We start from the raw sequence: 15,175 nt of genomic DNA on the forward strand, positions 1-15,175 counted from the left end.
ACTGTCATCGGTTGGTGAACCGACCACTGCCAGACCGTCCGAGAGCCCACTACATCAGAGCGATCAATGCGACAACGGTGTTCCTTTCTGGTGTGCCCCTGCTGGACATCTGCAGGGCTGCTACGTGGAGGTCCACACACAACTTCACAAAGTTCTACTGCATCGAAAGGGATTCCAGGGAGGAGTCCAGAGTCGGCCAAGCAGTGCTACGCTACCTGTTCACCTGAGGTGAGTCTGTTCCAGAGGTAAGTGTTAATTGCTTCTGTTGAGTTTGCCTTGCCACCTCCCATGGATGTGTAATGTTGTACTGCTGTGTATTCGTTATTCATTAGCATGTGAATCCGTGCCAGACCCATGCTGGAGAACAATAGTTACAGGTAACTTAAACCTTATATGAACATACCACAAGTGGACGAAGTGTCACATAATTAATCTTTCTTTATAGACATAGACTTACAAACATTTATTCGCAAAGTAGAAATGTGCATTTACCAATAACATAGAATAGGCTAAACATCTACATGCGGTCCAGCTAACAGAAGTTGAGACAATACATGCCGGCACTAAGGTAGACACCTATTCCACATGTAAACAGCGATTCTCAGAAATGACGTCCGTACATCCTCAAGGACACCGGGCAGGTTATTTATTTACAACCATTTCTCCCGCGCATAACAGTGCCGACGCTCTTGACAGGATCAGGAAGAACTGACTCGCGGACAGCTGCCGGTAAACTCTATCCAAATTGTTACACAAACATGCACCATTTTAGTTGGGGGCCTGTCACCAAATATTTTATTACTTTTATTCAGATACCACAGCTTCCATTACCACGCTACCTCTGAAATTTACCCACAGCATTCTAAGCGTCAGACAACTTGGCAGTTGGGTAAGCTATATGGCTTGCCTCACGATCTATTTACTCTACCTATTAAGGTACCTTAAATCTTAGACTCTGTTTCTGAATTTTATATATCTATACATTTCCGATGACATTGAATCATAAGGCCCTACACCACACCCGATTCAGGAACTAGGCTTCCACTTTAGGATATTAAGGTAAGATTAAGAGTCTATTATGATTATTCTCAGACATCGAACATATTCAAGTGAGCTCATGGGAAACAGTTATTTGACGAGGACACTGTTCCTTTTCAGAATTCGACCATTGATAAGACAACAGTAAAAAGGGCCCTAATGGTACAATACAGAGTGTATCAGTCATTTGGAATCATTACAAATGAGGCCAACTATAGAAGAAGAACACCGCCTACGCAGTACAGTAACTAAGGATAATTTAGTAGGTAATTGTCCTGCAGATATTGAATTAGTTATTTATTTAATGAGAAAGTATGAGTAAGAAACATACTGATCTTAGTCTCTTTTATTTACTTTGTAGATTAAATAGAAAGGTCAACGCTAAAAGATTAAATCATACCTGAACTTTACAAATTGTTTTGCTCCTGATATAGGGAGGGTTCCTCCCGAAACATAGTGAGCTCTGCTTTTATATATGTATAATTTGTGTTCAAATGTAATGTTTGTTAATAATAAATTCACTCACTTGTGAACCCAGAGTTCAGACATTATAAATACCTTTCAGCAACTAAATTATCTAAAATTTAAAGAAAGCTATATCAAATGTTGACTGACCTTGTAGTCAGTATATGAAGTGTGCAGGGGACGGGAGTGTCCATTAATTTAGGGCACTTTTGGCCTCATTACCAGGTTGGCAGTAACCCTGTAACACCGGATCTGGCGCCTGACTTCCCGGTGCCATTGGGACATTACAAGTCCCCGCAGCACAGGAAGTCAGGCGCCTGATTTCGTAAGTCCCCATTCCCATACAGTCCCATAGGGCTCTTTGGGAGTGTGGAGACGGAAGCACCGGCACATTGCTAATGGTGTTGGTACTCCCGTGATCACTCTGCCTACCGGGGCCGATTTGCCCAGCAGGGTCAGACCTGTCGGACGCAGCGGCCCCGGTAGGCAGACTCGTAGTGTGGCGGTCCAGAACCAAGGGTGCCGGTAAACTTACCGGCACCCTTGTTTCCAGACAGCCACACTCGTAATGAGGCCCTTTATATCTTTTTGTTATTTCCTATTGTCGACTTTCAGTGCCAGAGTCAGATTTATCTCATCTGCACCTGTTAAATACTATTGAGTTTTCATTACTTGGAACTATCAAGACATCAAGTCTTGGTGATACTCTCTTTATACAATACCGGAAGAAGGGACATGAATTCGTCTGCAAGTTTCGAAATTAAGAGCACTGTTTGTTTTGCTGTTAGCACATGCTCTTTCACTTCTGAGGAGCAGGTGAGTGTTCCCCCCCATGAGCGACCCCATTTGAGTGATTTTGGGGTTTATTTGCTCCCCCGGGCCCCGCGTTGCCCCATGCTTTCCCGGCCTCCCCTTCCTGGTTTCTCCCTCGCTCGCCCGCCTCCCAGCCCGCCCCCCACCCCTGATTGGATACCGGCAACGGTCGCCTGGGTCTAGCGTCCCGTTCAGTGCACCCACTCCTCTTTCACTTCTGAGGAGCAGGTGAGTGTTCCCCCCCATGAGCGACCCTATTTGAGTGATTTTGGGGTTTATTTGCTCCCCCGGGCCCCCGCGTTGCCCCGTGCTTTCCCGGCCTCCCCTTCCTGGTTTCTCCCTCGCTCGCCCGCCTCCCAGCCCGCCCCCCACCCCTGATTGGATACCGGCAACGGTCGCCTGGGTCTAGCGACCCGTTCAGTGCACCCACTCCTCTTTCACTTCTGAGGAGCAGGTGAGTGTTCCCCCCCATGAGCGACCCCATTTGAGTGATTTTGGGGTTTATTTGCTCCCCCGGGCCCCGCGTTGCCCCGTGCTTTCCCGGCCTCCCCTTCCTGGTTTCTCCCTCGCTCGCCCGCCCCACGCCCATCAAGGTCCCGCTCCCGCCTCCCGACCCGCCCATCCCCTCCCTTCATCACTGGTCCTCCCAGGGCAACCCTCTGCCCGGCAGCCCCAGCGGCTAAGGGCCCCGAGGCCAAGGGCGGCTCCAACAGAGGCGGCTCCAGAAAGTGTCTGCAGGTGTCCGCAGGGGACGCCAAGGAAGCCAGCAACCAACAGACACGAACAAAAACCGTGAGTGTGGCATGGGTGGGGAGTAGAGCAATCACTCTACTCCAGAAAGTTCCTGCCACTCTAACTTACCTATCAATGGCCTAGACTGCTACAGACCTGCACCATGCATTATTAGAGAGATGTGACCACCAGCCCAAACCTATTAATGGCGGGACAGCAAACACTGCCTGCAGTATAATGCTAACCATACCACGAGTGAACCACAAAGACTAGCCTGCGCCAAATCTAGACAGAAATATGATTGTTAGCATATGCCACACTTAGATGGATTCTCAAGTTTTATGAATCTTAGCATGTCCACACTTAGATAGAATTATGAATGTTAGCATATCCACACTTAGATGGAGTTGTGAATCTTAGCATGTCCACACTTGGATAGAATTGTGAATATAGGCCTGCGTCGCATCTAGATGGAATTGTAAATGTTAACATGTGAAAGATGCATTAAGAAAGCATGCCCTATAGCCTCTCCATGAATTTAGAAATGTGCCCAATAGCCTGTCTGGTAAACTGAATTTAGAAGTGTACCCAAGATCCTCTGTGACAGTTGCATTTAGAAGTGTGCCCAATAGACACTCTGGAAAGTTGCATCTTGAAGTGTGCCCAATAACCTCGCTGTGAATTTACGAGGGTTCCCAATAGACACTCTATGAAAGTTGCATTTAGAAGTATGTCCATTATCCCCTCAGTGAAATTTAGAAGTGTACCCATAGCCTCCCTGAGAGTTGCATTTAGAAGTGTGCCCAATAGTCTCTTTAGTAAATTGAATTTAGAAGTGTTCCCAACACCCTCTCTGGAAAAAGCCTCTCTGAAAAATTGACTTAATAGTGCGCCCAGTAGCCTCTCCGTAGAAAATGGAATTTAGAAATGCGCCCAATAGCATCGCTGTGAAGGTTGCATTTTAGAAGTGTAACCAATACCCTCTGTGAAAGTTGATTATAGAAGTGTATCCAATAGTCGCTCTGTGAAGTTGAATTTAGAAGTGTTCCCAATAGTCGCTCTGTGAAGTTGAATTTAGAAGTGTTCCCAATAGTCGCTCTGTGAAGTTGAATTTAGAAGTGTTCCCAATAGCATCTGTGAAAGTTGACTATAGAAATGTATCCTATAGACACTCTGGAAAGTTTCATTTATAAGTGTGCCCAATAGCCTCTAGTAAACTGAATCTAGAAGTGTGCCCAATAGCCTCTCTGTGGAAAATTGTATTTAGAAGTGCGCCCAGTACCCTCTCTGGGAAAGTTGCAATTAGAAGTGTGCTCAGTGAAAGAGCATATAACCGATCATACCACACCACCATGCTTACTCTCTCCTTACATCACCACTCAACTAGAACACAGAGATACTATGACACCATTCGGTATAACTGTTCTCATACCAACATTCCGCCGCTTACTCCACATCATTCTATGTAATCACTGCTGGTTCCACACCCCCAGCCAGGCGTTTTCCTCAGGCCTAACGCAGCCACATCTGTTCCGGATAAATCCTGCCAGAACGAACACATTCTCCTGATCTCTCAACCACCACACCTACCGCTAAGAAGCAGCTATTACATGACTACCGCACGAGCTGCACACATACCCGGTGCTCACACGCACCTTTTGACTCTCCCTACTCTCTCTACTGATCTGAACTTCGGTTCCCAAGGGCGTTCAACCTACAAGCGCCTTCAGACCATACCAATGGTATATAAGGCGCTATATAAGTGCAAAATAACATAACATAACATAACATGCAGTAAGAATGCAGTAATAGGAAAGGTCTGAATGTTTTAGAGTCACACAAACCCTTCAGGTATTCCTCATGTTGGAGTCCAAGAAGACTACCCGGGGATCAGAAATTACTATGGCTCACATTTTGAGTTCGGCAGTAAGATGTAACCACTGAGCACCCCAGCGGCATTTCCACCGAATCATGAGTAGGTGGGGCTCGTCCCACACATCGGTGGTAACGGTAATTCTGCCGTCGGAATTACTGCTAAAAACCACAACACCAATGGTAATTCTGCCAATATTCGGCTGAATTACTGTTACCGTCGAAAGTTGATGGAATTTCCTGAACGGGAAGTCGGCCATCTTGAAAATCCGATAATGAGGCTCTATATGTGGTAATGGTTTGGTGTGGAGTAAATTTCCTCAACACAATACCAGGCCCTCTGTCACATTTCACTTGTGAAACCCTAAATTTGGTGATACAGTAAAATTGGTGCTATTTCAGTTACTGCCACTTCTATTTTTACCATACTACCACCCTCTTAATGAGACCCTACCAGTGTAAGCTCGTATTGGTATCTTCCTTTGAGGAGTGCTTCTGTTTTTCAAACACGAACCGCAGAAAAAATTAAGGAATTTTAGTAGAGGCCAGTCAGTAGGGTGAACTATATAAAATTATAGACGATTTTAAATTATGACCTTTGGAGGGATGCTCAGGCAGTCAGGTGGATGGGAACATGTGTGGACCCTGCCAGTGTCTGCCTGCATTCGCCCACACACCCAAATGCCTCTTTCAGGTGAAACCATGTTGATTTCACCTTGCTGCCTCGATAGGCACTGAACTACCCCCTTTAGCCCCCCCCCAACACCACCCCGGGTCCCACAGCATTGCGCACCCTCCAACCTTCCCACCCTGTCTCTCCCCACCGACTTACCTTCTTGCCTGGATTCTCTTCCTCCCATCTGCCGCAATCCCTTGCACCCACATTAGAAATAGGAAAGGGACTTAGTGCTTTCCAGTTTCCCCTGATGGTGGCCATCTTTCTGTTTTTCATTGGAAATTGAGCATGCACACTACTAACGGACCCCATCTTCTGAGAAAAAAATACTTTGAAACTATTCGCACCCAGAGAGATCACCCCTTGTTTGGTGACATATTTGGGCTCAGGCTGTCGGCTATTTACTGGCCTTGTGCAGCCACCAAACATGGTTATAATCTCAGTAATAGTCTCTGTCATAAACTGCTAAGTGAACTCTAAGCAAAAATTCTCTAGAAAACTCATGTTTTTTAAAGTGGTTTATGTGTTTTCTGATGATGTGACTAGTTTCATTTCTGGGTTTAGGTTGTTTACTTTGGAGACAGCATGCGCTCTGACATTTTCTCAGCTCACCACTACAGCAACTGGGAGACTGTCCTGATCTTGGAGGAGCTGGTTGAGGCTGGAGTCAAGGAGGAAGACACTGAAATGGAATCATTAAAGAAGAAAGTTAAATATGAGGTAAGGGGTTTGAATCTGTTTTTGAACTGTTATGTGCAACCAGCAATTCTAAAAATGAACTCGCCTTTCAATAGTTCTCTTCTCTCCCATTATCAAAGCCCCTTGCTTTTCTCTGCAGAAATATTTGAAGGTGCCTTTAGATATTATTGTTGGTACCCCCCTCCTCGGGTTATATTGCTTTATTAATTATATGAGTATTAAAACACCTGGAACCAGACTTTGCTCCCTCAGCCTAAATATATTTGTAATTTAACTAGCCGTTCTGCTGTTTGTCCCATTGGGTAGCTGTTAGCTTTCTACAGATTGTATATAGCCTAACAAAGTGGGGATCCTGTACCTGCAGCAAACACATCAAGTGGGAAGGATGAGGGATTGTGGACCTTGAAAGGGAGAAGCAATGCAGAAGGTGGAGACGATAGATGTGTGTGGGGTGTGGGGGAAGAGGGATTAGGGGTTTCTCCGTTCATTTCAACTTTACTACCTCTGTATTTATGTAGCATATAAAATAAATATATTCTCTTGCATGACCAAACACATGCTAAGTGGCACGGACAAACCTTCTCAGAAAGGCACCTGATGTAAGTGAACTGTCATGGAATCATTTAATAAAGAGGATACATTCAAAAGTGAAAAATATACTTGAAATAAATGAATAAAAGTAATGATAACGTTTGGGATTTATTAATAAGAAAGCATGATACACCCAACTAGTGCATGGTGGGTTTGAGAATGTATGACAAAGCAAAGTGGTAAGAAAGAGAAGGAGATTTGGAAAAAGGCAAGAAGAGATTGGAACCGAAGATAGAAGACAAAGGCATAAAGACAGGCATTACACATTAATGCCTGTCTTTACACCTTTTCTTCGTTCTAAAGCAGAATGGGGAATGCAATGGAATAAGAGTTTCGGGCAAGATGGTTTAATGTCAGCATATATTTTCATGCTGATTTTCAACCAGTTGATTCCGATAGAATCCACCTAACTAAACTGTTACGCAGCCCTTTGACCTTATCGGTCGGTAGGATATTTAATCAAAATTACATGAAAATCTTTGCCTACCCTTCTGCTCAGAAACTGCTTTATGTATGTTATCTCTATGCGAAAGAGGGGAAATATTTTAGTTTTTCAACAAATAGATGTTTTCTACATATTCCAAACCATTAAATAGATCTTTCGCTTCATTACATTTTCTAAGACCTTTATTTTTACTCTAAGTTAATTTTGGACAAAAAGTCTTCACAGTGCAGACGAAGAGCTTCACAGCCATTAAAGTTAGATGTAAAAATCAGGCCATGGGTCATTGCGTGAATAGTTAATTTTCTAATGGGAAACATATTTTAAAATAAAGGTTGCCATGTTCAAGCATGGCTGTAGCATAGCACAGAGGTAAACCCAATTCAGTGTATATGGCCTGCACAGGGGCAAATCTAGGCAAGTCTAATAAAAACCTCCATGATTGATTAGTAATGGCATCATTTAAATTTTCATCTTATCATAAAAATGGACAGTATCTTGCCTCGTATCGATTTGAAATCCCAAATACGTTGCTCTTTGTCTCTATGCCAGCAATTGGTGACGCAAATAAAAAAGTACATTTTAAATTGCATAGTAAAGTTTTCTTTGCCTTTATTGATAGATCATCGTGCTCCCCTTCAATCTGCAAGGCAGCCTACCTACTTTGCAAACCAATTTGATTTGGTCCCGAATGACTAAATCGTTAGCGTAAGCCAACCATTACAGTTCTGTAGACCACAGTTAAATTGGAAAATTAGACACTTATTCTAAGACGTCCCCTAAATCGGACATATACAAATTAAAAAGAAGAGGAACAGTTATGCATCCCTCTTTTACTAATTTATTATTTGGGTTCGTAGTAAAGCAAACACATGTTCTCCAATCTTATCCTGCAACTTGTTTCCCTGTAAAGCAGAGTGACAGAACTCTAGAGAGGTTGGGGAAATCCTCTTTTTCCCATTTAGACCATAATACATTTTAGTTGAGTCAAAGGCATTTGAATAATGTACGAATGCCAGGAGTTTTGCCTGGTGTAAATTAGGAATTGACCAAGATTTAAGTAAACAGACAACTAAACCTTTTGAGTGTACCATGGCCTTTACAAAAAAGATCATTTGGTATATGGACAGAACGTCATTTAGGAGACCCTAAGGTTCCATCTTTTTAAGCAGTAAAGATGCAAACAGTTTGCCAGTGGTGCCAAGCAAAGCAATAGGATGCTAATCGTTTACATCAAAACCGGATCCACCTTTAAATATCGGAATGATGTGTGATTGAATATATGGCACCGGAAGATTGTTTTGTTGAACTATTCAACAATATAGGCCTTATATAGTTTGTGCCCAAAGTTGAGGAAAGTGCCAAAAGTACTGTGTTGGCCTAACCATCCAGACTTGAATCATCAAGATTTGTTCAACTTTTTTATTTCTTGCACAATATAACTCTTAGTAAGCCTGCGTTTCACCTTATAAGATTAAGGTGTTAATATCAAAAGTGATCCCAGATTTAACTTAAGGTTCAGAGATTATTCATATGGAAGACATGTCTAAATGGGAAAAGCTGGAGGGATGGTTATGGAGACTAGTCCTAGCACTACCAAATTATATAACTATCTTGGGTTATTATGCATGAACTGGGACTAATCTCTGTGAAGACTATTATAAACTGGAAATATTTGCAATTGTACTTGAAAATGTTTGAACCCCCCCCGCCCATTTACTCCCTGTTCCAGACCATCACCCTAGCTTCCAACAAAGTTACATCTAGTGCAGTAATATCCTGAATATGTAAATGCATGGGTCTTCTTAGTAACACAAAACACAAAAATGATTCTTTAGGAACGTCTACTAAATCCTGTTCTTGCCAAAAGGAAACTTTAGCTGATAGACTGGTGTACCACTCATGACAAAGTGCCTTCCTATAAACTCTTTACTTGGTTAGGTAGGGAAGAGCATACCTAGAAGGTGCATCTGGGTATGCACAAAGGTGCATACCCAGATGCACCTTCGTGTAAACCTTTTATGAAAATTAGTTTTAACATTTTCCCCACCCTAGTAATTATAGGGCCAAGGCTCCATATTTCTATAAGCAAACAATTACGCAGACTTCGTAATAGGATGATGGAAACATTACAAAATCTTTTTATTGAATGCCATACCCATAACATTTAAAGAACAACTAATGTTCAACGCTTTCTACGTGGATGCATAGGAAAGAATCTTTGGCCTAGAATTTTAACAGATTTGCATTGTGACTTAAATTGGCAGCTATTTGTTGTGTTGGTTGTTTGTAGCTGAGAGGAATTCACATTGTTATATCTATTATTCTATTGTTCAAGTGTACAGAGCAACATTTTTTACTTATTGTCATTTACTATATGTTTTATGTATTAACGTGTTTGCCACTTTTACTGTGAAATGTATTTGTATTAGATTTGTGTATAGGACTCATAATATTTCCTATGCACAAGGATTTTGAGAATGTTGGCATGTATTTATCTATAGTGTATGGTCTATGCTATAATAATTTAATGTGTATAGGGTTTTTATAAACCACTTCACAATAATAAATAAGACATTATTTGATTTCCTCAAATGTGTTTTAAGAATTCATATTAGCAGATCAATGGCATTATACAATTCACACAATTTTTGGGGAACTTGGTTGGTTCCTTTATCAAGTGGCTTGTTCCTTTCTTTAGCTGAGAAGAGCTGGGGCGTGGTTTGTACAAAACATAAAGAAGCAACGAAGCAAAGATCACAAAGGCAAACTATCTTCTGGCCACATTACAATCTAGGAGTCAAGTTAGTCAGTCTCAGGGTGATTGAACTTTCATTCTGTCAAGGCAGGTGCTTAGCTCTTCGTTTCGTCTTGTTATGAAATTGATTGTATAGAGTTGAACTTTACAGTACCTCAGGATAAAAGTGTGGCATCCCTGATACCCTGTGTTTTTCTTAGCATGTAACATTGCGCTCTTAGCTGTGGGCTACCCGCAGATAGTGGCAGGAAAACTATGTTACAATATCTTTCAACGCTATAACAGTTAAGGTTCATTGCCCTGCTCCAGAGCAACAAGCCCTCTCTTGCTTGTGGAAATTGTACAGCTAAACTCGGTTTCCTTTTTGCAAAAGGATAAGGATGTGCACATATCTGGTCTTAGCTACTATGTGCCCAAGAAAAATGGAGCCGCCAAGACTAGATATGGCTGGGATGCGAATTGGATGTCTCGTTCCAAGGCTGACTCCACGTCATGTGTGTTTGCCCAGCTAGAACGCCAGAAAGGTTTGAAAGTGGGCACCCAATAGGGTGGCCACCAAATGTTTGCCAGTTTGGATTACATTCAGTGTCCATTATTTCTATCAGATAGAGCATACTGCGCATACCCCTTGTCAATTCTGAACAGTCCTGAAGCACGGTATAGCAACCTGAAACCAGAGAAGAATCTATGGAATCTCTGCTACCTGCCCGAGATCACTCTGAAGGTGCTGTAGATTCCATCCTTTCCGAAGACCAGATGGAACCATGAGCGGAGCTCCCTTATCTTATCTTTGATCCGATGGTCAGAGCAAGGTCACAAGTCTCTAAGACCCTTGTGCTCAGAGAAGACCTCTTGCTACTTGCCCTGCGTCAGGTGTTTCCAAACCTTATTTATGTTGGCCGCAGCACACCAAAAGTGTTACTACGGTGCCACCAAATGCTAGAATTGCTTATTTGTCTATTAAATGCAACCTCTATCCCTTTTAGAACAGCCTGTACCTTTCAAGTCATCCTCTGGGCCCTCCTGTGGTGTGGGGATGGGGGAGGGGTGTGCCCCACAGTTTGTAGATCACTTCTCTATATGGACTGAGACAAAAAGGCTGGAGAAACAGACAATGGCAGGCTTGTAACAGGAAGAGGCAATGGCCTACGGCTCCAAAAGACATTCTACACCACGAAACATTTTTTTATTTTTTTAAATGTGAAAATGTGATAATTTATAAACTTTTCATTTGTTAATATGATCACATATCACGGTTAAAGAAATCATAAAAATACAGAGTTCATGCGTTTGAATAATTTTGTACGTTTATTTTTTCTTTTTTCCTATTTTGTTTCTTTTTAGGAGATTTTTTCACACCTTCTCTCTTCTATTGGTGGGTTTTCTCTTTTTGACCTTTCACCTTCCATGATGTTGTAGAAAAATAAATTATACTAGAAGCTAATTTGGTGTTATTTCCGAGCAGTATTTGTGCCCACCTTTCCTTTGGGTCTAGTTGATGATTATCTTTCAGAAACATGTCTTTAAATAGGGATCTCTTCTCTGTGAATGCGTCGCACTCCATTAATATTTGGTGGAGGGTTTCGATCTTTCCTTCGTGTAGGCAGAATCTACAAAACTGTTCGTTTGGATCTATACGTTTTCTTTTTGCCAGAACTTCTCGCGTTGCAAAACTGTTGGTTTGGATCTATACGTTTTCTTTTTGCCAGAACTTCTCGTGTTGACAAAATGTTCAAGCGGAGCCTCATGAAGGTATCTCGGATTAATTGAGAGGGAAAGATGTTTAAGTATTTTGGAAGTTGGTTCAGCGATCGTATCTCCCATTCACAAGGAAGATCTAATCGGTATTGTGTTTTAAAATGTAGTGTTTAATCCAGTCATTGAGGGCAATTCGTTTTTTTTGCAGCTTGTGGGCATTGCGTTAACATATCAGTTGATATATCCGCCTCTGTTCTTTTGTTCTCAACATAACACTTTCATTGGTTTAGTGCTGTATCATTGCTGGAATTAGCTCTCGATTGGAATATTTCCATTGCAGGGATATCATCATCGCTGATCATTTTCCTAAGAAGATCCAATTGCTTCTATGTGATGAGGGATTCGAGGGATTGTATGGCTAGTTCATAGCAAATCGATGCATTGGAAATGATGCAGGAAGTGCCAGCACTTATCGCCAAAATATGGCTTCTAGTTGTTGCCAGATGTCACGATCAATGTTAATCATTATTTCTCCTCCATATGTCAGAATCGCGAATAACTTCTGTCTGTAAAAGGATATTATTGGGACCATAGAAAATTTCCCATATTTATGATGTAGGGAACCTTCCTTGACAGGCTAGTGCATATGCCTTGGATTTAAGATGGTCGACCCAGTATTTTCCGACTACTGACTGATTCGGCCATATCCCAAAGTATTTAATAGTTTTTACCCGTAAGAGCTTTTTCTTCTCGAGAAAAAATGCAGCTGGTTTTTTCCTGCTGATATACTCAATATTTAGCAACATGATTTTTGAATGTTGATCTTGAGCTGGGAATCCGCAGGCTGAGTTGACCTCCACCTGGGCCCCAGTCTGCACTTCCTGCTACTAAACCTGCATTGTCCACTACCAGACAGCTGTACCAGACCAGACCAATATGCCGTCTTTGACTCTGGTTCAGTATCACTTCTGATTACCTTAACTTCATCCCTCCTGCATACAACCCTTCTTTGTCATTCCCATGATAATTACTGCCAAACTAGAGCCTTGTTCTGCCTCTGAACTTTGAAATTTCAAAATGTCACAAAGTCTTGACAGCTTGCAGTTGTTTTGGCATTCCCTTGGCCATTTACCTATACACAGTGATCATTGAAGGCTGCAGGGAAAGTTTATGCCCTTCACATTAAACCTCACATTGGGAGATTTCCAACCCCACTTGGTAAAGTTTGGTACCTGGAGAACCTGGGAGACCTGAACTGTTCCAATGTTGGTGACCTATAAGTTTTCATTGCTGTTTTCCCTGGATAAAGTAATAACTTGACTAAAATATTGTCCAGACAGTTGCTTGTTGATTGCCATAATGTGTTACACTGCGCTGTTAGCCACACTGGCCCCCATCTGCTCCACCACTTTTTCCAGTGGTAGAGTTATTTGGACTTGTGGGTAAACCTGTTGCCTAGCTGTGTGTAGGCCTTTCTCCCAGCCAAAACACTGGGGCAGAGAGGAACCCCATAACATCTGATGGCAGCGTTGAAATGTCAGAAAAAGACTCAACAAACACATAGAACATCTGAGAAGAACTCTACACATTAGTAGACAAAGTTAGCAAAGTGACTATACAAGATGAAGCTTATTCCTGAGAGTACCCTGGCCACCATGGAGATAGGAGAGATGTGAGAGCCCTGCAGAACAAGACGGCGCAGAACAGGGGGCCTGAAAAGTGCAGAATCCTTGCTGCAATGCAGAAGTACCAAGATAAGGCTATATTTAAGCCAGAGGGAGAAGAGGAAGGCTTGTCCAGAATAGCAGAGGATGACGCCATGCCACTCAAAAGAAATTGAGCTCGACATCCAGAGATTCCACTTCACCTAGAACTTGATATGCAGAAATGTGAAGCTGAGCTGATGTCTCTGAAGGACAGTGCCCTACAAATGGAATTGCAGAGGTCGAGCTACAAGCTGCTAAGGGGATCAGTCCCAGGAGGCCATTGATAGGCAATTATGCACATGCCCATTCCTGTCCCCATCTCCCTAAAGGTTTAGTTGAAATGTATGTGGTTGGTTCTGGTGTAGCGTCTTGACTTGCAGCTTTAACATTATTAGGAAACCCCTAAACGTTTTGCTGTTGTTTTCACCATGATCTAGACTTTGCCAGAGAAGTGCAGCCTTCTGCCGCACTCCTCTGGGCTTTCGCTCCATTCTTATGGGGAAACTGACATGCCCTTAAGACAGTCAGTACCGGGAAACGTTGTTTTCCGTAGTTTCTTTATCATGTTGCAGCTTTCGCGCTATAAGCTAAGTTACTGCTCTCTTGGGTCTCTAGTCTTCTACAGGCCCTAGATGCTCTCTTTGCATTGTAAATGAACGGTGCAAGTGAATCACGGACGGGATTGGTGGCAGCGATCGTTTCTTGTGTTTTTGAGCTCATTTTGGCGTTTAAGCGCGTTTCTCGCGCTTAGCCCAAAATGGTGGCCTGGCTTCCAAAATGGCCAGACCACGAGGCTTTTTGTCCTGGCCGCTGACCGTCTTGCCCAATTCACCTGCCCCAGGTCGAGCCGACCCGGGGCCTTCCTTATTTGGGCATGTACTTTCCCGCGAAACACAGATGCTTTCGCGGGCTTCTACAGGCCTTGTGTGTGCCTCCAGGATGGGGGCTGGGATGTCTGGTCCCAATACACATCCTGGGCGCTAGAGAGTCTAGGGTGGTGTGAATGCCTGGGACCCCCGTGGTCCGTGATAGGTCCACATATGGTGTGAGTGTTTTATGAGCGGATCTCCCATTGGGTCCCCTCCGTTTTGGCGTGAAGGGAACCGTGGCTAAGAGGGGGCTGGAAACGCCACTACCATGTCGATCTCCTGAGTTCTCACGAACAAAGGAATACAGGAGCCAAGTATCCTGAAACCACGAGGCTGAACCGAGGAATCGCTGGTGACCCGCTGAAGGACTGCTCCTCTGCACTGCTGTCGCTTTGTGAAACCCTTTCTACCTCTGATCGAACTAGAAGGCCTGTACTGGTACTTCGACCCCTTGGAATAGTGGGAACAACTATTCTCGGCATCTTCACCATCTCCTGCACGTAAGCCTTCGGAAGTGTCCCTGGGCCATCCAGCAGACTGACCAGCCTACCCAGGAGTCTTGCTCTGTAACCGCCGTCAGGTTGTGTTGTATTACGAGTCCTTGTCACTCTCACCCGATTCGTACACTTGGCATTCCCAGGTCTGAAGTGAGTAGTGGACATTTGGCTGAAATACACACGGCCGCTCCGTTGCCCTGCTGTGGTAATAAACTGTGCGGGTTCACTGTGTTTGGGATATCCTCAACTCAACTTCTGCTGCTGCGGAATCTACACGACGCCGAGACGTCCCCTGCTCGTATCTGAACCTGCCAGCACT

The 15,175-nt window shown here is 43.3% G+C and overlaps 1 protein-coding gene across 1 annotated transcript in view; it reads left to right on the forward strand.

Moving 5' to 3' along the window:
* Positions 1-15,175, forward strand: part of NT5DC1 (5'-nucleotidase domain containing 1) — a 1,710,051-nt gene that overhangs the window by 1,304,332 nt on the left and 390,544 nt on the right. The window contains exon 10 of the mRNA XM_069607866.1: positions 6,161-6,316. Within this exon, the coding sequence (XP_069463967.1) occupies positions 6,161-6,316 (156 nt within the window). The remainder of the gene's footprint in view (positions 1-6,160; positions 6,317-15,175) is intronic.

This window comes from Ambystoma mexicanum, chromosome 4q (genome assembly GCF_040938575.1).
Source record: "Ambystoma mexicanum isolate Mex_15411 chromosome 4q, UKY_AmexF1_1, whole genome shotgun sequence".
Classification (NCBI taxonomy): Eukaryota; Metazoa; Chordata; class Amphibia; order Caudata; family Ambystomatidae; genus Ambystoma; species Ambystoma mexicanum.